Source organism: Nannobrachium achirus (genome assembly GCF_963921795.1).
Source record: "Nannobrachium achirus genome assembly, chromosome: 17".
In the NCBI taxonomy this organism is placed as follows: Eukaryota; Metazoa; Chordata; class Actinopteri; order Myctophiformes; family Myctophidae; genus Nannobrachium; species Nannobrachium achirus.
The window spans coordinates 37,444,048-37,469,024 of record NC_137824.1 but is presented as its reverse complement, the minus strand read 5'-3'; the positions used below and the strand labels follow the sequence as shown (position 1 = coordinate 37,469,024).

General features: G+C 41.6%; 1 protein-coding gene across 1 annotated transcript in view; it reads left to right on the top strand.

Moving 5' to 3' along the window:
* Window positions 1–24,977, top strand: part of LOC308301539 (teneurin-3) — a gene marked incomplete at its 3' end in the record, with an annotated part of 266,579 nt that overhangs the window by 93,012 nt on the left and 148,590 nt on the right. The window contains exons 3-4 of the mRNA XM_080745556.1: window positions 162–390; window positions 20,317–20,555. Of these exons, the coding sequence (XP_080601682.1) occupies window positions 162–390; window positions 20,317–20,555 (468 nt within the window). The remainder of the gene's footprint in view (window positions 1–161; window positions 391–20,316; window positions 20,556–24,977) is intronic.

The window sequence follows — 24,977 nt, the reverse complement described above, 5'->3', positions numbered from 1 at the left end:
AACAATTAAAAATAAAATATATAGGAAACCAAAAAACATATAAAGGGATATTTATTTACTTGTGACCCATAAAAATTGGTCCGCGACCCACAAATGAGTCAGTGTTTGGGGAACCAGTGATTTTTTAGACCCACTCAAATCCGACTCTCCTCTCTTCCCAGGGGACCACCTGTCCAACCAGCAAGTTCCGCCTCCTCTCCCCCCGGCTCCGCCCCCGCACCACAAACAACACCCGTCCGTCACGTCCCTGAGCCGCAGCTCGCTGGCCAATCAGAGGAGCCCGAGCCCTCCGCCCACGGCCGGCCTGGCGGCCGAGCTGCAGAGCACCGCGGAATGCGTTCAGCTGCAGGACAGCTGGGTGCTGGGCAGCAATGTGGCCCTGGAGAGCAGGTAAGTGCATGCTGCCCATGGTCACCACGGACATATAAGACACTTTAAGACCTGGAAAAGACCTAAACAATTACTGCTAAGTCAGTGGTTCTCAACCTTTTCAGGCAGACCCCCAAAATAATCATATTTTAACTGGGGATCCCCCCCCACCCTACGAACACTAAGAGTTGAGGCATTACATTTTGTATAACACGGTTCTATTGTGAAAATGGCAGATCTACATGCTCACAAGCATGTAGATCGTCTATTTTCACAATCTCTGCCTCTAATATTTGACAATTTGGCCAAGATGGTCACATGTACAAAAAAGACATGTGACCATCTTCAGTCACAGTTACAGTTGTAGCATATCTGATATTTAAAAGACATATAGGAAAATAATTTATGTGTAGACTTGAATTAACCTGGTAAGTTCATTGTTATCCGGAGCGGCAGTGGCTCAGGGGTTAAGTGGTCGTTAGAGTAGCCGTATAGAGAACCGCAAGGTTCCCAGGTCGATCCTGGGCTCCTCCAGAGTTACTGTCGAAATGTCCTTGAACAAGACACTGAACCCCTAATTGCTCCTGATGAGAAGGTCGGTGCCTTGCATGGTTTCCTCTGCCATTGCTGTATGAATGCATGTGTGAATGTAATGCACATTCTACCATATGTAAAGCGCCTTGGAATAAAGCGCTATATAAATGCACCATTTACCATATCCAGTTCTCATTTGCAATAATGACTTTGGGCAAGCATTTAAGGCCATTCACATTTCCAGGAAAAGAGAATCTAATGCGTCCCGAGTTTTGAAATCAAGGGGTGTTCAATTTGGGTCAATTTGTATAGCACATTTCAACAAGACAATTTGAAGTGCTTTGCACTAAAAACATTTTTGATATAAAACTGCCCTGACAACCAGAGAGGTCTGGAAGCACACGATCAGAAAGGTATTCCCCCCCTAATCCATGCTGTGCTTATTAACCAACTGTAAGGTTTGAAATCAATTATATGACAGATAGGGAGCCAGGGTAACAATCTCAGAACTGGAGTGATATGATCCACTTTCTTGTTATGGAGAATAATCCTGTTAAGTGCAAAAGTATCCATTTATATGAAGCAATACTCCCGAGACCTATCCCCTCAGATACAGCTGTGTTTATCATCAGTATTTGTAGGGTTTCTGGCTATGTTCGCACCTGCAGCGCAGTTCATTACTGCTGGCAGTCACTGGTGAGTTCATTGCAGTACACGGCCCAAAGGTGGATTACTAAATTATATACGCTGTAGCTGTGAAATATAATGGCTGAAGGTGGGTGGAAGCATCCAGAGGCTTTGCCAGTTCAAATCAGGAAGGCTATGACTTAACAAGGAACTTTATAAGTGGATTATGTTTTTATATCAAAATGGTGCCGGGCAGCAGACCATTTTGTCATAAGGCCCTTACCCAAGCGCTCCTTCTGCAGCAACAGTTGTATTTGTCTCAATCAGCAGTTTCGATTTACCCCCCGCTAATGAAGGAGGACACACTGTGCTATCCTTCAAACTCAGATGATTCTATTCCGGTTTGATGTCCCTGCTGGCTCACAGTGAGATATATAACGAACATGGGCTTGCGGAGGAGGGAGGACGGCGGTGACTGCATACTAACCGCACGGCGACCTTGAGTCGTCTTCGTCGTATCGACGAAACAATATGTGCGCACCTATCATCAGAGGAGGCATAAATCACTATCTGCGGCAGTTGCACTCTAAATCAGCTGGTTGTCAGTGGGAGGGAGGATAGGGCAAATACTGCTGGATGCCGATGGGGGGGTCAGGAGGGACGGCCATGGGTGTCCGTGTAACCACAGATGTCAAGTAAACTAGTGGGTTGAGGGATGTAAACAGAAGCCCCAGATACCATCTATTAGGCTGCCTTCGGGAGGTTTTGTGGGCCAAGGCCAGACCTTGTGTTGGTCCGGTATGAGTGCTTGTGTAGGAGGCCCGCAGAGCCACGGGGGGAAATTGAGAACACTGTATGGTTACTAGAAGGAGAAAAAGAAGAAGAATGTAGTTGGCTCATATACGGTATGATGCTTTACTACCATGCAGTGTGAAAACTGTGAGGTTACACCGGGATGTTTGTTAGCTCTGATAGAGCTGCTGTAGCGTCAGTGCTCTATTTATCCTACAATTAAGGAAAGTCACTCACACTCTCTGTTCCACATTTTTCTCCTCACTGGCTTGAGCAATTGATCTGAACTTGCACACGGGCATCGGCCATTAGCATTATGTGTGGACCACGAGGAAGCCTGTTTTTCACCTTTCCCAAATTCAAGCTGTTTGTTAGCTTTTTTTAACTATACAGCTGCAGTTTTTGCCGTTACTGCGCATGAACGGACCGGACCCATCACCGTGGGTCTGTTGTAACGGTCCCCCAGCCTATGGGATATACTCTGTTACGTCACGCGTCCATGCTACAAACCAGTGTGCAGACTTAGAGTTTGCATTGCAAATAGCATTAGCGTGTTTGATTGATTGAAGACTTTATTAGAAGTTTGCAGTGGAAAAGGTACAGCTTCATGACAATACAGTTCAGTGGTACAACAAGGTCAACTAAAAGGATATCTCAAAAAAGCTTTTGGGCTTGTTTCAATTGGGGTCCTTTTTTAACTTGTATAAAAAGATTGTAGATTGTTTACTCAGTCATTGATACAACAGAGCAGAGCTGTGCATTCTCACCACGAAAGAAAGGACATTATTTCAAGTATTTTCAAGTTGAGAGACAACAGGGACAAAGACGTTTCTCTCCACACCGTGTGTGTGTGTGTGTGTGTGTGTGTGTGTGTGTGTGTGTGTGTGTGTGTGTGTGTGCGTGTGCGTGTGCGTGCGTGCGTGTGTGCGTGCGTGCGTTTAACTGTGAGCGCTAGTTGTTCTCTTATTAGCATAAACACCCTCTCAAAGCAATAAGAAAGTTTCAGTCACCTCATAAACTGCTCATATGACAAACGGTGACAAAGGGAATGTTTTTATCAAGTTTACTGAAGTTTTCTTCTTGCAGCTAAAGTCCAACAAAACAAGACAAAACCTTATACACCCGTTCAAATGAATTATACACAATTAAATTGTTCTCAAAGCAAATTGCAACTTTTACACAAATTAGCACAATTTTGGCAGACCCCGCCTGTTCTAGATTATAGTCATTTCCTAAGTGACTAATAGCAATTTCTCCACCTGAGATATTCTTTTCTTCTTGAGCTTTTTGTTATATTTTGTGCCAAGACCACTCCAGCACTGTAATTGTAAAGACCTCAATTAGACAACAATAGACTAGAGAGCTGTTATTGCATGCCGCTATTCTTGTAAAATTCACTCTTGCACCAAGAAAACATTCACATCTTAAATCTTTAAGTGCTTTTAGAGTGCTTTTAATGAACCGCACATGTTCACTACCTAAGCGGTCTCCATTGCAATAGTGGCAGTAGCTGTATATCGATGAGCTATTGAATTCCATTATCATGTGATGACTGTTGCATATCAAATAGCTCCATGCATTCGGCAGGTACTTATTCTGTTGCTACAGCTGTCCTTTACTTAAAGCTGATTCTTTGCGTGAAATTGATTTGCTATGGCACCATATGGTGGTCGTGGCGAAGGTGTGCGGCCGCTGTTCCATATGTATGTCTTGCAATCCTCTTTGGCATTTTCTCCCTCAGATTCTCTGAGATGTTGTGACATTTAAAAATTAGTCTTTGTGAAGGGTGCGCGGGCGCACCGCAGCGCTCTAAACATACTGTCAATCCTCATCGGATGCTGGTGTCAGGGGAGTGTTTGTGGCTAAATGCAATGATGTTTCCCGCGTTGCGCTGCTCCACCAACAGACCAACCATTTAGAAGTGGAACAGTAATGCTGATAGGTCATGGGTCTGCAGGTTATATAGATCAGTGGTTCTCAACCTTTTCAGGCCGTGACCCCCAAAATAATCAGATTTTAACTGGGGACCCCCCCACCCCCCCACCCTGACGAGCTGAGACATTACATTTTGTATACGGTTCTATTGTGAAAATAGCAGATCTACATGCTCACAACGAGGTTGGGAGGTGTTGTGAGCATGTAGATCTGCTATTTTCAAAAATTTTGCCTCTAATATTTGACAATTTGGCCAATGTTTAATTTGTCATTTTAGAGGTATTAAAAAGTCCTTAAATTGTCACTTAATAAAATGTGCAGATACCCGCTATACACTTAAACTTTATGTTGGTTTGTTTATTGTTGAGAGAGAAAACAATGTTGCACTTTAAGTTAATCATCTGGGGACCCCCTGAAAATAATTTGAGGACCCCCCTGGGGGTCCCGACCCACAGGTTGAGAACCACTGATATATATATGGGATCAGAGCCCTCTATTGGAGAGTCACTCCAACTCCGTTCACTTCATGGGGCCAGGTCTTCTACATACACATCTATTGGCGGATAGTGACAAATAAAAGCGTGAACCGGAAGTTTACAGAAGGCATTGGAGTCTATGAGGGAAAAGTGACATTTCGAGTTACCGGTACATGAACGACATGAGTGACGTTGTTTCTGACCCCGCATTGGCAGAACACTCTAATACAAGGTTCTGGATGGGATGACGCACTTTTTTATCTTTGGTCTCTCCAGCCTCTGTTGCTGGAGAAAGTAAAACATTGCCCAAAGCCACTCGGCCAGTTTTACTGCGCAATCAGATTTCCTAATAATGGTTGGTTACCTGTGAGCAGTCCGACTTAGGCTTGGTGGCTGGAAACTACCAGCGTTTCGTTGGCAAATGGCTTTCTGTGTTGATTTCCTACCCCTGTTTGTCATTCATGAACACGTACCTTTCTCGCAATCCAAATCTTCAATCTATACGCACAAGCGCTCAGCGCATCACACCCTCACCCCAATCAAATGCTGTCACTCTAATCTTATGCACAAACAAAACAAACAAGATTCAGGATGCAAAGACTTTATTTGTCACATTGTCACATTCGCATGCACTCATACATGTGCAGTCACTGCAGTGAAACGTTGCTGCAATCTCCAGCAGTCTGCTATTACTGTGCAACAATGTCCAACATATACAATTCAAGATGTAATACAAGAAAGCTCATGAAAAATGTATAATACACTTAAGGTAGGCTACTACTAGTAATGACTAATACAATTAATACAGTTGTAGGTAAACACAATAATCCTAATAAAGCCAAAACAGCATCAGTATATACACAAACGTTTGTGTAGTGTATCACCATAGTCTTGGATAATATAGAATTTAATAAATAATAATAATGAATTAAAATAATTTAGAATTGCTTTGGGTTACTGAGTACAGAATATAGAATGAGAGAAAGAAATGTATAAATAAATAAGCAATCGAAGATAGGCCTATACAGCATTTACAATTGCATGTTCAGGTATTCAGGTATAGACTATATCTATACGGTGCAGCAAAACAATACGAGAATATTGCCTGCAGAATATACAGAATGAAAATGGTGACCGGGCAAATACTGAATATTCATGCATGCAGCAGAAACATGAATAAGTTCGCATCCAAGTACAGTATATATAGTACATAGTGCAAATAGCATTATTATAGATACATTTATAGACCGACCGACCTACAGTATATTGATACCTACTTATATTGATGCCAGCCCAGTGACCTTGTGGTTACTGGTTAGAGTGTCTGCCCTGAGACTGGGAGGTCGGGTTCGATCCCCGGCCGGGTCATACAAAAGACTCTGAAAAATGGGACCCAGTGCCTCCCTGCTTGGCACTCAGCATCAAGGGTTGGTTTGGGGGTAAGTCCCTGCCCTGCGACATACTAGCCTCATGTCCAGGGGGTGTACTTGTACATCAAGCTGCCTCATGAAACAGAAACATGAGGCCCTACGGGCCTCCTGGCTCGGCAAGGCTTTATTACTTCTTACCACCTGTATTGATGCCAGTGGGGGAAAATGTTACTATGTGGTGAATTATAATTTTATTAGGAGGTTGTGCAAACAGCTTGTCCAAAAATATTGTAGCGCTGTCTTGGTGAGCAGGTGCATTTGCATTTACATGTTAAAGACGGTGTACCTGGCTGGTGGGTCATTGTTCAGAGCTCAGATTGCCTTCAGGCAAAAACACTTTTTCTGTGTCTCTCTGATAATAACCTGAGCTTGCCACCACGACGCACACGCGTGTGCACGCACACACGCGCGCACGAGCAACACTGGGACAGCACCTGCCAGCATGCCCCCCTGAATAGAGGGCAGGTGGCGATGGCGAGAGGGGGAGAGAGAGAGAACGAGGGATCGAGTGAAATAGGAAAAGTCACCTAGACTCCCCTGAACATCTGTAGCCCTCGCTGTCGGCCAGGCAGATTAAAAGGCTCCTCCTGATTATTCCTGCACTCACCTTGAAACGCTAACGCTGGCCTAGCACGGCGTGTCAGGCTAAGAGGAGGATTACATTATTCAAAGGACGCTGCTTCTCATAGTTTCAGACATGATCCCCGCAGCCGAGTCCGCAAAACCAGATCCTCCCACACACTAACGCCTGATTTATACGTTGTTCCCTGTTGATGTCGCACACTGAAAAGAGCAGATCTACAAGCTCACAACGAAGGCGTCAGGCATTACAATGTTCAGTCTTCTGTCCTCCAGCCAAAATGTCTTTCTCTTGTCCCTTGTCTTTCTTTCTCCTTTCATTTTCTCTTTTTGTCTCCTCTCCCCTTTTCAGTCATTTTTTCTACAAAATGTTCTTCTGTCTTATGGCCGATTCATATTCCACTTTTAGAGATGAATTTATTTTGGTTAGGCTCTGTCTAACTCTGCTTTTCGGTGCCACAGAGACTTTGTGACTCCCTGAACCGAACCGAAATAAATTCGGCTCTAAAAGTGGAGTATGCATCGGCCCTTTTCCTCTTTCTGCCACACTCACACCACCCCCACCCCTCTCTTTCTCATGCTAACGCACGCACACCACACACACATGTAGCTCTAGATGTAGAATAATGTGTGCGTCTGAATGAGGGATGTGTCCTCTTCACCTCCATCTATTAATCATGTCATCATTTAATCACTTCGCGCCATCAGACAGCACTATCACATTCCCTTTAATCACTGGCTCTAGCAGGATCAGTCTTTGTGCCTCTTGGTGGTTGATGATGTATACTATAATGACTGAAACAGACGACGCAAGCACTCGTCACTTGGAATAGTTCACGGTTCGCGTTTATCGGGTGCATGGTTCTGGCAGAAAAATTATCTTTAAAAAGATCGCTAGTATTCACACATGGTCCTTTTTGAAAAGCCTGTGCAGCAGATCAAACGTGACGGACGTTTCAAGCGGCCTTCGCTCTGAGGAAGGTTGTGTGTCGAAAACGTCCACCGTGTTTGATCTACTGCTGGAGCTTTTCAAGAGATCCTAAAAGTAAGTGCTGGTGATTTTTTCTTTCTTTTTTTTTAAAAGATGTATAGTGTGACAACGTGGAGGTTTTCACACATGCTTCTGTCATAGTTTGTGATATGTGCATTTCTGAGTTAAAAAACATGAACAACGACAAAAAACTCCTACTGGGAGAAATAGAACAAAGTGCGAACACAGCTGCAAGATTTGTGAAGTGCTGCGATAAACGAAGACTAGCGAATGGAATACAACCACCATTGAGTGACCTCCAGACTTACTGCACATACTGTATACTTTAAACCAACCCAACCAACCACTCACACATCTGAGGCTTTTTTTGTATACTATTTAAAATCATTTAGAGAAGAAAATGCTGCTATTTGTTTCGAAAAGCTTTATACCCTTTATATATAACATGTACATAACGACAAAATGTGATATAGCTCTGTTTACACAATGTGGTATCCCACCAACTGTACTGTATATATGTTCCCCCTTTTCAACAGTTTTTATTATTATGACTCTTGCTTTGGCAATGTAAACATAATGTTTTGTCATGCCAATAAAGCTCCTTTGAATTGATATGTGCTTGTCTCTGTTATGTTGTGACTGTTCTGAGGACCACAATGGGAATAAGCCTTGGGGCTTTATTGTGTTTTTATCCTTGATGATATTTTGTCTGCGGTATGTTGTGGAAGTGCTGATGTGCTCTTCTTTTATCACCACACAAAATCATTCATTCATTCATTCATACATGTGGCTACAAAACATACATTATACATTAAATGCAGGCAGTTCTGTTTTTTTTTTCTGTACGCTGGCCTTCAAAACCCACCCAGTGCCAAATGGTTATCGGGAGGCAGAGACAGGGAGGGTTGGAAAAATGTTCTGTTAATTATGTGCATATTAAAATCTTTCAATTTCCCATTAGGTAATTATTGGATTTTCCATTTCAGGGCAATGAACAGAGATCAAGCAGCATCTGGGAACTTGTATGAATATCAACCACCATTCTATTGGCCATATAATTATAATTATTGTATGGTAATAATAGATTATCACATAATGTAATGATCTCAAGCAGTTGAAGTACTCTGCTAGTGCACACATTATCGTAGTCAGTGTCATTCCGTTCTGTATTAAGGGTCACGGTTGTGCTACTTCTTCCTGTCTAGGAGATGTCTCTCCCCTCATGATCTGCCCTCTCATTTACGTCATGTGTCACACCTGTATTGATTGTCCATTGTGTTCACCTGTGTCCTCACTGGCCAGTTATTTTATGTGTATACAAGCCATTGTTGAGCTCCAACATGTGGCTTTGTCCGGTTCCCAAACTGGTGGGAAAAACAAGTAAAAAAATATCTGGGCCCTAAAGTAAACTGAAGCGTGGCCTACATCTGGCCTAGATATGGCCTACATCTTGGCACAAACGACTCAAAGTTTGTTGTACGCCCAGGGTCCCATTGGCCAAGCTTCGCAGGACACGCTATGATTGGCTCGCGGGACGTTTGACGAAATTAACTCATAAATAGCACTGCTCACTTCACACCAGGTGTGATTTTTAGTATGTGTCCGATTGTCTGTTGTTTATACCGTAAGTACTGTCCAGCACCCCAGAACCCAAACTGCCTAGTCCCCCCTAGTGGCAGCACTACTCCTCAGTTCCCAGGCCCCTTGGCTCACACATACATGTGTCAGAGAACAAGCGGCCTCCCAGCCATCTAGAAGTCAAGCCAGTCACATTTTTTGAGGTTCCCCTCAATCGAGTTGCCTCTGGGGCCCTGTCCATCCAGCTCTCAGCTATCAGTCCCGTTCCCATGAGTCCTATAAGTCAAGCCTCCCTATCCTTTGTCATTTGTTTTTCCCAGTCAACTAGTCCCTGGTCTCTCTGCCAGCTACCTCCCTGCTTATTCCTCTATCAAACCTACTCCTTTGGAGGGCATTGTCATTGTGGAGGGGTTCAGATAGCCCACCTAGTCTGTTGGCCACCCTGCCTGCTTGTCTGCCTGCCTGTTGTTCTACCAGTCTGTCTGCCAGTCTGCACATCAGTCTGTCTGATTCTGGTCTGCCAGTTTGCCAGCTTGTCAGTGATCTGCCCGTCTCTCTTTGACTGTCTGCTTGTATGTTTGCCCTGTCACGTCCTGTTCTGCCCAGTCCAGTCCAGTGTTACACCCCTATCTAGCCCCATCCAGCAGTCCTGCCTATCTGTCCCATCCAGCTCTGTGCTCCGGAGTCCTATCCTGTTCCCAGTCCAGTGTTCAGTCTTGTCAAGCCCTGTTCTGCCTCCTTCCACTATTACATGTATGTCAACTTGTGAATGTTGCATTATAGTTGATAATCTTTGCAAGATTTTTTTTTTAGAAATCTCTTGCTTAGACTAACATTGTTCTTGTGAAGTAGATTTTTGTTCTAATTGGTGAAGATTTGAACTATCGCTATGTCTGTTTTGACCTCTGCTTTGTGTTGTGTAACTTCTACAGCAAATGTGAGATACAACTGGTAATCACATGCACTACTTTTCCATGGTGGTTCTAAAAGAAAATCGTGCAAAGTACCCCCACATTGATATATATATATATATATATATATATATATATATATATATATATTAGGCCATATGGTCCCCATCTGAAGACCCAAAAGAGAATTTTCCAAAATAGCAGATGTACAGTACTGTACAAGCTCGCAGCTCGGCACAAAGTTCTGTTTTAAATTTAGCTTGGGGGGTCCCCGGACCTCACTTTAAGAACCACTGATCTAATCTAACTATTTGTTACAGTTATTATTAGGGCATGACTCCAGACAGACATTTTGCGCTCGACTGAAAGCAACTTTCCAGTCGATTTGTCTGTCTCCCTGCTTGCATGATCACCTGCCTGTGAACTCCTGGTATTACCGTCTTTCTGGTCACCTGCCTGCCTTTGTCTTGCTTTTTCTATCTGCCCATCCACCTGTGTGTGTGTGTGTGTGTGTGTGTGTGTGTGTGTGTGTGTGTGTGTGTGTGTGTGTGTGTGTGTGTGTGAGTGTGCGTGTGCGTGTGCGTGCACGCGCGCTGTCTCAGGCACTGTGCAAGTTGTGACCTCAATTCCTTCTCGGCTGCATATTACAGCATTTGCTGCAGCTCTGACTGCTCCAGATAGAGTCTGTTCTGTCTCCAGCTCCAAGCGGAGATTAGTCTGTCCAAACGGAGATGGCCACTGACTGTATGACTGTACCACTAGCACTTTTGTTACATGATTGCTGAACCACTCCTGTATTACTCTGGCACTTGTGCTATACTGGCGGTTTTCAACCCTTTTCATATCAAGGTCCATTATTTATTCGGCATTTGAGCCACAGACCTCCATTTGATGAGATTTAGCCTCTCAGACCCCAAAAAAACGTTGAATATTCTGTTATCTTTGGAATAGGATTTTGTCCACAATTCCAAGCTGTATTGATGTTGGTGTACCATAGGAGAGATAACTGGTAAACGTTGGCCAAAATAGCAATTCTTCTACAATCTCTAACTGTGTAGACTTCATGTAAATTAAGCGATGTTGTTTAATAATAATTTTACACTCTCAAGGGTTAAAAATCTATAAGGGTTCATTTGGTTACCAATCATTTAGCTGGAGATCACCTGGAACCGCATCAAGGACCACTGGTTGAAAACCACTGTGCTATACTAGACTAGTTATTTACTAGTAAGACTACATACTACAGTATAATACTATAGCTACAGTACCTCTGTGTACTGCGTGTGTGCGGTGCCATGGCATTGTTCAGAGGATTCATTGTTCCAAAGGTTCATTAGTCAGAATTTGTTAAGAATACTATGCCCAACTCTAACCCTAACCTTAACCCTAACCTCAGTAACCCTAACTAAATTCTGACTAATGAACCTTCGGAATTATGGGCAGTCCCCGTGTGTGTGAGTGTGCACATGTGTGCGTGCCTGTGTGTGTGTGTGTGTGTGTGTGTGTGTGTGTGTGTGTGTGTGTGTGTGTGTGTGTGTGTGTGTGTGTACACGTGCGAGCCTGCGTGCGTGCGTGTGTGTGTGTGTGTGTGTCTGTGAACAGCTAATCATGCATACTAGGCCAATTAGCATTGTATTTCTTGTGCACATTAACAGCAGGCCAAGTTTTATTTCAATCATAATCACCCCTCCAGGCAACAGGATACGCATCCTACTACAAGGCCAACCAGTTACAATGTCCCTTCGGCTTATTGGATGTATCGGCCAATTGCAGACATGCAAGCTCGCCCTACAGTATACAAGCCAACATTAAATCAACACCAAAATATACATTTAATGGCAGCAAAGTGTACAAACAAAAGAAAATAATAGTTCCGACACAACTAATTCAGAGCTGTCCATCATATGTTAGTCTTTAACAAAAATTGGAGTGTTGACTGCCCTCAGCAAAGCCAAAACTAATAAAGCCCAGTATAGTGCGGTCTTGAACTAACAGACTTGTAGAGTTGCTGAACGAGCAATGCTGCATTTGAAAACATGAAATGTTTCGGGTGATGCCATCAGGAAGTCCTGGAAATGATGTACAGGTATCTCATGCCATGCTACTCATTCATGGCTCTGTGTAGAAATATAACTGCATAAATCACTACAGTATTATTAGGGCTTGCCTCCTGGTGGAGATTTACGCTTTGTTGAGAGCTCATTTCTAGTTGTGCAGTCGTCCTGTGCTTATTGTGGATAGTGGATTGCATCATATGCCGAAGTAAATTAATATGAATGCCTTACTTAATAATATATGATACGCTGCTGATGCAGGATGAATGCTTAATATCTTATCCAGAGAAAGACGGGCATGAAAACACTACATTGTTGGTGGAGATAGATGTAATAAGTATTGCACTATAATAATCACTGTTAATCATTGTTATCTGCCTCTCATTGCCAATAAAAAACTGGTATATTACTCATTAATTACCTGTCATTATAACAGATTTAATAGGTTATTACATTTGTTTCTGTGCATATAGTATTATGTTGTGTAATAGTTACTGTAAAATAATTTAACTTTGGTAGAACCTAGTTGTTAAGTGAACCTGGGCATGATATACATTATACAGTGAAACAGGTCTCAAAATCACACTGTTAGCACATCAACAAGCGCAAATTACTGGTTTCTGCAAGTATTTAAAACATTTAGTCCTGGTGCTTAGTATGAGGAACGTTAACCCATTTAGTGCTCCAGACATGAACGGGTTAAAAATCCAAGCTGCCGGCTGCCTGCTCCGTCCGCGGCCAGTCTCTTATTTTGATGGCCGGAAGTAGATCACGCTCACAATTCCTACTTCACAACCTTTTGAAATTTACCCGGAAGTGTTGTCGTCCAAAGCGTAAACAGTAATGGCGGATTGATGCCTTTCAGCTTGTACTATTTTAGCGAGAATCCAATGCCATCCTTGGCATCAAAAGTGATGTTTGGAGAAAATGGACATCAAAAATGAGAAAGACCGTTGGCTTCCATGTTAAGGGATCACTATTGTGTGCACGTGGATGCGCGATGATGATGAATCGGCGAGTCCACCCGTGCCAGCACTTTCCAATGGACGGTACGTAGCCCTTGCCAGCTTTACTGTATACAGTAAATATCGCGCGTATACTCGGGATCGGCACTATAAATACTCGAGTATATTTCGCGAGTATACTCGGGATCGGCTACAAATGAGTTAAATGGCTGAAATCATGTTACTACCTATGACGGAAGTTCTCTAGTGACACCATTTTTTTCTTTTATTCTTAATTGACACAGACAGGACAAACATCACACAACTTTACATTACAAACAAGGCAGACATCAATCAAAGTGTTATTTTGAGACCTGGTTCAGTATACAACATCTTGAATTGAATCCCTACCTCTAGTTCTTCACTCACAGAGCACAGAAAGCATCAGATAAACCTGATCGACAAATGTGTACTTAGATCATGTCCATGTACAGCAGTACAACGTTCTACCAAAGTTCAATATCACTTTAATGGCCTGTCATTTAAAGAGGTACCAGATGTACTTTTCCTTTGGCTCCACTGTAGATGGAGGCTGCGTATTCATTGTGATTCTGACAGTGACGTGTTGTAACCTTTAAATGCATTCCCTGGACTGCCTATGTCAATCACAGCCCAGAGTCCAAATCTGACTCAGACGATCCAAACCCTGACATTTGTTCTTGTAGTCAGGAAATTGATCAGAGGACACTTTTTATCCCAACATAGCCTAGCAGGCTGGAAACATGAAATGTACCGGTAAAATAAGATAAGATAACCTTTATTGATCCCTGGGGGAAACTGACGGGTCATCGCAACAAACAAGCTGAGAACAAAACCAAAAATAAATAAGAAGATATAATCTATCTATATAAATTAGCCAAATATTTATCTGTCTGTCTGTGTTTATGCCCCTAGTCAGTCACGAGCTACGGGCATACAAGGCCGTAGCCAATCAGAGAGGGGCAAAGGGTGACATCATAATATCAAGGCATATCATATACAAGGCTGCATACAGTACGTGTACAGTATTTATCCAGTTTATAAAGGATCTAGTATAGTATTATTACCACTTAGGGCCTGGGATTGATGACATTAGAAAGTGGAACAGGTAGTGATGTCACAGTGACAGTAGGGATATCCAGGGTTTGATCTTTGATGAGGTGATGTAACCTGACATCACTTCCGTTACAGAAGGACAAGCTACGACATTTCTCATGGTATACAGCGACCTTCGGTCGCAATAACATCTCATAATTTTTACGTAAAAAAATCGGCTGTCTATCTATTGACCATCTTTGCAAGCTGGTAATAATAATATAAATGGTATGATGTATATATTATTATAATATCTCCTAATTCTGACGTCATAAAATCTCCTGCAATTAGCAGGAGATTATTTTTGATAATGTATTTGGCTGTCTATCTAAAGTATCAACCAGCTTTGCAGCTGTCTTCAGGTTAAACACACTGAAACTCTTGTAATAATAATAAAAAAACGTAAAATAAATGATGTACGCAACTCAACACAACACACCAGTTTATGGCTGATTCATGCCTCTGCTCTCAAGTTGTCATCATGGCTACACCATTGGTGTAGGAGGCTTCACTCATATAACTCATAACAGTACTATCATTCTACGAAATCCACAAGTGATGTTTACATTCTCTCAAATTCACTTTGTGTTATGGTAGCAGGATCGCCAAGAGAATGTTTGCACTGGGAATGGCTTTGCATTATTGAGAGGCAGATTACATCAGAAGAGGTTCAGACAATAGAGAGACTTTGGAGATGAGATGCAGTGCATCATGACCCCAAGCAGACCAACCACAGTTCTCGCTGCACAGCCCTAGAGACTTTGGACCAGACTTTGACGTGGCACTTTCGTGTGGATTTTGACCCATAGGCTTCACTTCACTTCAATTCACTTCAGACTTTTCAACATATATGCTGGTGAAACATAATTTGTGAAGAAACATGAATACTGTGTGAAATGTCTTTTCTCTATATGTGCATGTGTTCCTACATAAATGGAATTCTCAGTCCACTCGGCTCAACAGGCCAAGTCCCCAAACTCCACATCTATGCATGTGCTTGCTCGCTCAGGGTGGCAGAAGGTATTTCTTTTCCCATAAGTGTAGCTCCTGAGGCAGAGCTTGCTCCCAGGTGACATACCGTCCCCAACAGCTCTAGGGATTAAGGAAGCCATATTCAGGGAACAAGGATGTCGGATGTGGCCCCTACACCTAGCTACATTTTTGAAGAGAAGATAATATACTCTAAGACAAGCGTATAGCTATTAGGCGTCTAGCTTCTAGCTTATAGTTTTTTGTTACTGGAAGAGTTATTTTATGATTTTCTTACCTTTTCATGTGTTCGCCGCTTTTTGCACGAGGCGTGTGCACGATCGCTAAATCTGCATTCACGATGCCAAACAAGGACGATCACAAAAGGATTTATGCTAGCGGGACCCATCGTTAGCATGCTATAAACTCACAGGCCATGTGACAAGATCTGGAAACAGAGAAAAGGGGGTTTGTATATGAATGGGAGCCAATGCAGATCTGGATCTTGTTTCTGGCCCAGATAGAAAGCACTTTCGACACTTTAACTTTATGTTTTAATACATTTTATAAATATAATAGTTAAATGAATGTTAGCTATGGAACGGCCGTTGTTTTGACAGATATTTGGTTGATTTATTACGCAGATTGTTTTCCCACATAATGGCATTGCAAATACACATGCACATAGCAATAGCAATACAACAGTTCAGTACAACACAAACACAACTTGCATTTAAGACATTAGAAAGCACATTTACATAGGCCATTAAAAATAATCGTGTTAAGTTATTGTTATAAGGAGCTGTGCAAGGAAGACCAAGGAACCCGAGGGCCATATCGAGTGGCTCCTTTAACGAGATACATCTGAATTATTATGTATTGTTATTGCTGTTTAAGTGCAAATACACAAAAAAAAAAAAATAAGATAACAAAATAAAAAACAGAGAAGAATCAGTTATTAAATGTAACACATCCCAATTCAATGCAGTTCTTCAAAATATAACACAACACTTTCCGATGAAATGCAATACAACACATCACACCACACTGTTATTTTCAGTGCCACTGCAGTGTGTAGCTAGTGTAGTTATAATTTGGCAAAATAAGACATTAAGCATTATTACCGCCCTGAGGGAAAATTATTATTATTGGGGATGCAGGTGTTTGTCGTTCTGTGTGCAGCACCTTTTGATCATCCCAGTTTGTCATATTCATTTTGGAAAGAAGTGACTTACTGTACATTTATGTTAACTTTACTTTGCATCTGCCTTTCATTTTAGCTGCAAACAGCCAGCAGGCCATTCTAGTTTTCCTTAACATGGATTCAAAAGTCAAATAAATAAGATTTCTTTAATAGTGCCATTGTGCAACTTCACAGATGGTGCACAAATAATTAATGAACAAGTGTTGCTTTATCACTTTACAGCACTATTTGGAATACTGGTTACCAAGACAACCTGCCCCTCAAGGATGTATGGGAACGCAAAACAAACAAACAAACAGAAACCTAAGTGCATAATTGACTGTTAAAAAAAACACATTTAGTGCAATTTAAACTCCTGAGGCAGGGAGAAGGAGCAATGGTAAACTGTAGTTAGGATGTAAAGAAAATAATACATAACTAGAAGCAGTGCTCTTCCGAGCACAGGTCTCCGCCAAGTACTGTATTAGATTATACATAAACATACACAGTATGTATACATTTTGTGTGTACACATTTACAACTGCCCTTCACAACGCTACTCTGTAGCCAAATAAGTGTCACAGAAGACATAAAGATTCCTAACTACTGCTTTATATTGTGCACATTTGCAGACCCGGGACCAAGTGCATTGCTTAAGCTAGTGACAGAGGGTCAAAGATAATCTCTTCAGTTTTGCTTTCAAGTAGTTGAAGTAAAACTGTGTTTAATCTACATAACAGTGATACAGAATATTATTGCGACCGTCAGGTCGCACTTACTATCAAAACCACCACAAAGTGTAAGCTCCAGGGACCCCCAGGTCCCTGGGGGACCCCCAGATGTAAAAAATGACCAAATGTGCAAAAATGACCAAATGACCACCCCAACGGGGCTGCTCACGGGGAATTCCCGGGGACCACCGACTCCTGCTGCTCCACAACGGATGCACCAGTGGAGGACCCCCTCCACTGCAGCTCACATAAAATGCCGTAACTCGGCCTAGGAGCGTCCGGGAGAGCCGGGGCCGGTACCTATTCGTCCGCCAAGGCAACGCGGAGACCCCACCCCTCATTTCTCACATGGCCCTCTTCTAGCGCCACCATGAGGCCGATTCTTGCAAAACACATTTTTGGACACTGCTCCTACAGATTTTGCCCTAAAATCACACAAATCGGTACACACTATGTCTACACGTCCCCCTACACTCAGGAACCAATGCCACTTACAGCCCTCTTTGTGTATACATGTCACCTGACGGTCGCTTATCTCCCGATTAGGGAGTCTTACTGGTATTACTCAACGATAAGACTACATAACATCAGTATATTAGACTAGAGAACATCAGTAAAATTGACTAGAGAAAATCAGTATATTAGACTATCATACATGTGATAGTGAAGCCTTCATTGAAGCGCTCATAATGGAATCATTATTTTCTTCCTTTTTTCTTTTGTAATTCTTGGGTGTGTTATTACATAGCTAGAGTCTTTGACTGACAACATAGTCCACCTTTTACAGATTGGGTCAAAGGGAGACAAATTGTCAGAACTGTTGTGGAATTCTGGATCAGTAATTGAGGCAAGAGCTTGGAGTCGGAAGCAATATTGTAGGTGCTGATGGATATGCTTCAATGTACATACATGATCTCATGGGAAGAAGTACAATAACACTCATGACGGTGGTACGGTTGTTCTGCCAAGGAGAAGAGGAATCACACCATAGTTAGAGTAACCTGCATGCTACAAGGACAAGCTGAACCATAACAATAGCTATCAGGCCTAAATTATTTCTCAATGTCACATCCCGTTTGTCTTTAATTAATCAGTAACTAAAACTCATACATGAATGAGTTGGAAGAAAATTAACAAAATGAAAAGTGAATGTAGTATTCTGTAGTATTCTGAGTCTTTAGATTATGCATTTAATTGTGAAGAACAACTCCATACTTAAAATGGGCACATAAGCATTTGGAAAGCACTAACAATCCTGGATTAGGGAAACTGTTTGTGAAACATGGTCAACTAATCTGGTTGTGCTGGCCTGTACTGCTAGACCTGAAGACATTTTTGTCTGATAATCTGTAAGTAGTGGCAAGAGTAGGAACAGGGCTTAATTCATTTATTTAAGAGGTTTTCATCAGGGGTTTAAAAGTTAATAGGACGATTGCCCCTCACTGCATTTGATTAAACTCTCTTAATTACCCCAGGTATAATGGGCTATTAGCAGCGGCCCTTGCTGCGAAAGGGCAAGTGGGAGTTGATTGTTTTTTATGAGGTTCCCATGTCAGGATTAGACAGGATATTAACACCCTCACCCAGCTGAGTGGAGAATGGGAAATGATCTGCACAAATATTAGTGTTTCAGAATGATAAGGACATATTATATACACAAATCCCCATTTTCTGGGCTGTCCTCTCCTTCAGAGACGGACATGGATCCATGCCCACATTGCACCAGAGGGAGCAGCCGGCAGAGTTGGCACACCTAGAGCAGATTGTGGGTTCAATGCCTTGCTGTAGGGCATGTGAAAGTGGTGGACAGATTAGTTTGATCTTCTGTGAGATTCAGGGATTTAAAGTAAAATTCTCTTTATGTCCAATATGTAAGCAAAACATTTAACCTGCTGGTCATTTCAAATAGCACTTCCTAACGTCTTAAACCCTCTATACTTGGTTGACTGGGATCCACCAGGAGTGTGTACTTCAGCAGAAATAGCTGATCTACAAGCTTAATTTAGTAGAACCAGTGGAAGCATACCCTACTTTATAATTAGTTACTGAAACACTTCATCATGATAATTGAAAGAAGACTTTAAAGTACAGACAAACAAATGAAACAAAGTATTTATGAAAATGTTTACTAAGGTAATAAAACCCAGTGTAAATTCCGATCCAATACCCTTTGAATTATTCTGTAACCATCAGGAGGGGAAATAGAGGCCATTAACCCAAGGCCTGGAATGATTTTATACTTTAGCTATTGAAAAATAGCAGATATACGAGCTCACAGCACGGCACCGAGTGCTGCATTGCAAGCTTGTAGATCTGCTAATTTTGAAAAGTCGTGAAAATGTGTGCAAATCTCTGAATATGTATTATATTTAGAGCGAACATTTGTTACTCAAAGTTTGCTTCTGGGGGTCCCTGGAACAAAATATTTTGAGATGGGGTCCGTGGCCAAAAACATTTCATTTTGGGGGTCCTTGACATGAAGAGGTTTGAGCACCACCGACATAGAAACATAGGTTTAAATTTTTTTTTTCTACAGATCTACAAGCTTGTACATCTGTTATTTTTTAATAGTTAAAGCATAAAATAATGCATAATAATGCGTTCCCTGTCTAAATGGGAGAACTGTAACATTTTCATTACTTCCTCGTTGGCTTCATTTCCAGCAGCGTATGCTTGCCACCTGGTTATGACATGCCCATAACAGGGACTCTACAGTTCATGTCAGTGGTTAAGTCTCACTCTGCACATTTATTGCAGTGCTGACTGACGCTTACTGAAACATCAGTCAGTCATGCCTGCAATAAATGTGCACTTTGTGCAGACCTTTTGCTATCGATTACTCAGCCCATGGAGACTTGAATTCATGGATATTATTTTGTTTTTGTCACATTCCTAAGCCAATAATTTTAGGGGACTCTGTGTCTCCATAGGGAACAAAGCAGGCTCTTTGTGTATCCATTAGGAACCACTGCTGGTCATCAAATTATTTGAAATGATATGCCTGAATATGCCTTGATAATAAAAAGTCATAAAAGTCATGATAATTCATGGCTGTGTTTTTATCCTTTTGTTTTCCCAGGCATTTTCTCTTTAAAACCGGAACAGGAACGACACCTTTCTTCGGCACGGCAACTCCAGGTTACACCATGGCCACAGGAGCGGTTTACTCCACCCCGGCAAGACCCCTGCCCAGAAACAGCCTCTCCAGGGGGGCATTTAAGTTCAAGAAGTCCCCTAAACACTGCTCCTGGAGGTGTACCGCCCTGATCGCTGTGGGCGTGGCTGTTGTCCTGTCAATCATTCTCTGCTACTGTATAGGTGAGCAATCTCTCTCTCTCTCTCTCCCTCTTATCTCTCTATGTGTCTGTCTGTCTGTCTGTCTGTCCTTCTCTCTCCTACATCTTTATACTTTATAATGCAGGAATTCAGAGCCGTGATGAAGTGTTATGTCAAACCCTCGTGGTTATGACAAAAGACTCCTCCAGCCAATCAAATTTGAGTATTCACCCAGGTGATGGCATGAACAATGGTGTTGGCATACAGGCAGAACAGTAGCTACATTACCATTTTGATGTTAAAATATGTATTTCTTTCTCCGGGAAAAGAGTGATATCTCGGTTTAACCGAGATGAAAGGTGCCATCAGAGTGAACCATCTGTTTGACACTCTGTTCAGTCGGAGCAGAACAGATGACAGACAAGCCGACACCAACCTGCCTCTTAATCTATATAAAGTTTGATCGCTTCCTCCTCCTGCTGCTGAAATGGCAGATCTCCTCTGATAGGATTCAGCTCTGACTAAAGCCATCAGTCTGCCAATGTGTGTCGCTGTCACTGCGTTCGGCGATGAGACATTCCCATCTGCATTTCCTCTGACAAGGCCATGCATCATCTCTGAGTTGTTCTCATCCAGAATGTGACATGCATGGGGGGGTTCCCTCTATACATACACACTGGGGGGATTAAACGTGGACTCCATTGGGTCGCCCATATGGAACCATCAGAGAGAAATACAAACTAGACCGCCTCTGTCCTTAAATCAAACATTTCTGGCTCTTTGCGCTTAAATCTCAAACGAGACCTTGGACCATGGGAAGAAGAGTTTTTCATGAGTCAGAGGTGGAACTATCTATCTCTGTGTCAGACAGGAAGTTCTTTTTTTATCTCGGCCAGGAAAGAGATGCTCACCTTTCCCCGCCCCCCACTCTCAAGAAGAGGCTTTTTTTTACTGCCTGTGTCACAACTGACTCCTTGCTAACCTTTAGAGTCTTGACCACAGCAATAAAAGTGCTGGAGATTCATCTCTTCTGCTGCCCTCTCTTGTCATCCGAGCCCTTAATCTTACTGTGACTTTCCCCCGGAGCAGATATATATACAAGGCCTCCTCCGCTGTGGACGGAGGAGAAGATGTGACACAGTCGTATAAGGAGAAATATGTCCATGTTGCGAAGACGCTATTACCGCTGTTTTATTGTTGAATAGAGAGGAGGGAGACCTCTTCATACGGTAGGAGTCATAAAGATATTACATCAATATCAACACACGCAGGCCCTTTATGCGTTTCCCTGACTGTGTTGTTATTCTTTGTATGTCTTTATTTTATTATTATTATTTTTTTTAGTTATTCATGATGTCCTGTAGTTGGAATAAGTGGTTAGGTGATGTTCCTGTGACTCAGTGTCTCGGATTTCGACAGCTATCTTATCTCATACTCAGTGATGGAAAAAGTACTAAAATTGTTTACTTAAGTAAAAGTATCAATACTGAAATGTAAAAGTCCGGACATCAAAATTCAAAATCGAGTAAAAGTATGAAAGTGTTGGCATCAAAATGTACTTAAAGTACCAAAAGTAAAAGTACAAAATATCAGAAAATTGCAGATTTACAAGCCCACAACGCGTTGTGAGCTTGTAGATTGGCTATTTTCAAATAGCCTAGGTATAAAATAGGGCTAAAGTGGTAAATGTATTTTTTGTTGTAATATTATAATTTATATCTGCAAACAGTAACTAGTAACTAAAGTTTTCAAATAAATGTAGTGGAGTAAAAGTACAATATTTGGGTCCAAGATGTAGTGGAGTCGAAGTAAAACTATTGAAAATTGGAAATACTGTAAGAAAGTACAAAAACCTAAAAATTGTAATTATGTACAGTACTTCATTGAAAGTTACTTTACACCACTGCTCATACTGTACCACTCACAACAAAATGTACCAGGCTTCTTATGCCAGCAGGAACCTGGGCCTCAGATCAGTTGTTTAATTAGTCATTTCAAGTAACACCTCTTGTGGATTAGAAACATGTACTCTGTGTTGTCTCTTCCCAGACATCAGTCACTGGTTTAATTTGTCGGCCTGTTGTGTGTCGGGGAGTTGTAATTGTTTTGGCCCTATTCCTAAGGCAGTACGTGTGGGTTTTTGTGTGCGCGTGCGACTACGGGTATGTTTACGCAAGCATGCATGCGTGTGCCAGTTGCTGGAGTGTTCTTCTACTTCTTTCTCTTTTATCTGACAGCAATTCACCTGTGTTGTCAGTCTTAAATATAGCCTACCCAGTACTCTAGGACACCTCTCATGCACTGCATTTTAAGACTGACCTAACTTATGAATCATGACGTATTTCTGGATTTCTGAGCGAAACAGGATAGGCAGGCAGGACATAATATTGAGAGGAATTCCATTTGAATGTTGAAAGGAGCTTGTGTTGTAAATAAAAATCACACCCGTGTGAAGTGGAGCTGTGTGTGTGTGTGTGTGTGTGTGTGTGTGTGTGTGTGTGTGTGTGTGGATCATGTGTACCGATTTTTGTGACATTTGAAGAAAATATGTAGGAAAAGGCGCAAAAGGCGTGTTTTGGAGAAAATTCAAGATGGCGGAAAATCTATCATGGCGCAAATGGGCGTGGCCTATATATGACCCAAGGAATCCAGGGAAAAAATATTTTTAATTTTCCGACCTACGGTTCAAGAGTTACAGGCCAAAACGTAAAGTGGGGTGTTATGGCGCCACCATGCGGCCAAATGACACAATTATTTTTTATTTAATCCTTGAAATCATTATGAACCTCCTCTCCAAGTCTTGAAACTCTAGCCCCTATGGTTTGCGAGAGACAAATAATTGAATGTGAGTTTTTGCGATTCCCATTATAAGTCAATGGGGAAAATTAATTCACTAATAAATTAATATCAATTAAACTATAGAACCTTTCTCTTAGAAAAGTAATAGCCCACGATTCCCGAGTAAGCCGGTCGATTTGACATATGGCGCGAGTGTGTGGTGGCAAAACTGTGGGACTAGTGGCGTGCCGAAGTTTAGGAAGTTCAGGCTACATACAGACACACACACACACAGACAGACAGACAGACAGACACACAGACAGACCCACACGGCCACGTATAGGGAGCCTGTGCTTCACACAGCTCCAAAAATATAGAGAATTGCAAATACAAGTTGAAGATTGATTGATGGGTGGGTGTCATGATATTATTGGTTGAAATTATTTGTTTCAAGCCTACATAAGCACACATAACATTTAGTTTTACATGAAGAAAAATATTTATTTTTTTATTTTTTATACAGTTAGGTGCACAATATGATGAGATGTGATCTCAAATGTACCATTTAATCTCAAATAACACATAAACACTCATGGTGAGTCTGACCTATAGCCTACCCTTAAAGGAAAATTCCAGAATAAAACATATTAATCCTTAATCAGCCTTTTATCACGTCTGTACATACCTGGTATGATGGATTTTTATCATAGTCCTTCCAGTTTTTACTTCTCCTGGACTCATGAAAGACACGTTTCTGTGGTCATGAGGTAATTTTTACCTAAAGTTTATTTGGTGAGGCATTGCAGAATGTCTTGAGGAAAATACGATTATTTTGTGATTATATTGTAGCCTACATTGTTTACAAATAATAATACACGTCAAAGTTATTTTATAAGTAATTCCATAAATAAATAATAAATAAAATCGAAGAAATGTATTGAGGAAAAAATAAAATAAATAAAGGTAATAGAATTACCTTATGACTACAGGAAGTCCGTTAAAATGCTTTGTTATGAATCCTTCTCAGTCATATTACTAGATTCTAGCGATCAATAGACTAACTAGATTATATTCTTCTGCTTTCTTATTTTTTATATATATACCACGATGCCTTGTTGTGTACATACTGGCTGTAATAACTCCAGGAGAAAGCTTTCTTTTGCGCTAAAGAAAAAGCTAAAGGAAACGCGGTAATCACGCGAGACGCGAGACTTCATTCTTCTTCTGTGAGTACTATTGGGATCATGTCAACAACGGCCATTTCCCTCAACCCGTGATAAAACAGTGGATTACTGGCTGTCTTGGAACTATAAATAGCAGATTTATGAAGAAAAAAGTAACTTTGCAGCGGTGAAAATTAGCGCTTTTGGAGGACCACAAATGACCGCCGTTTTGGCTGTGGGAGAGAGATCTGAGGAGTCCAGGAGAAGTAAAAACTGGAAGGACTATGATAAAAATCCATCATACCAGGTATGTACAGACGTGATAAAAGGCTGATTAAGGATTAATATGTTTTATTCTGGAATTTTCCTTTAAGGTTAATCCCTAGCAACAGCTGAAGATGTAATTAAATAAGCAATGAGCTTATTTAATAAGCTGTTTAATAGCTGACACTAACTAATAAATACACGCTCACATGAGGTTGACCTATAGACCTTTTTCCAGAGCACTGCCTTGTAGCTGTGG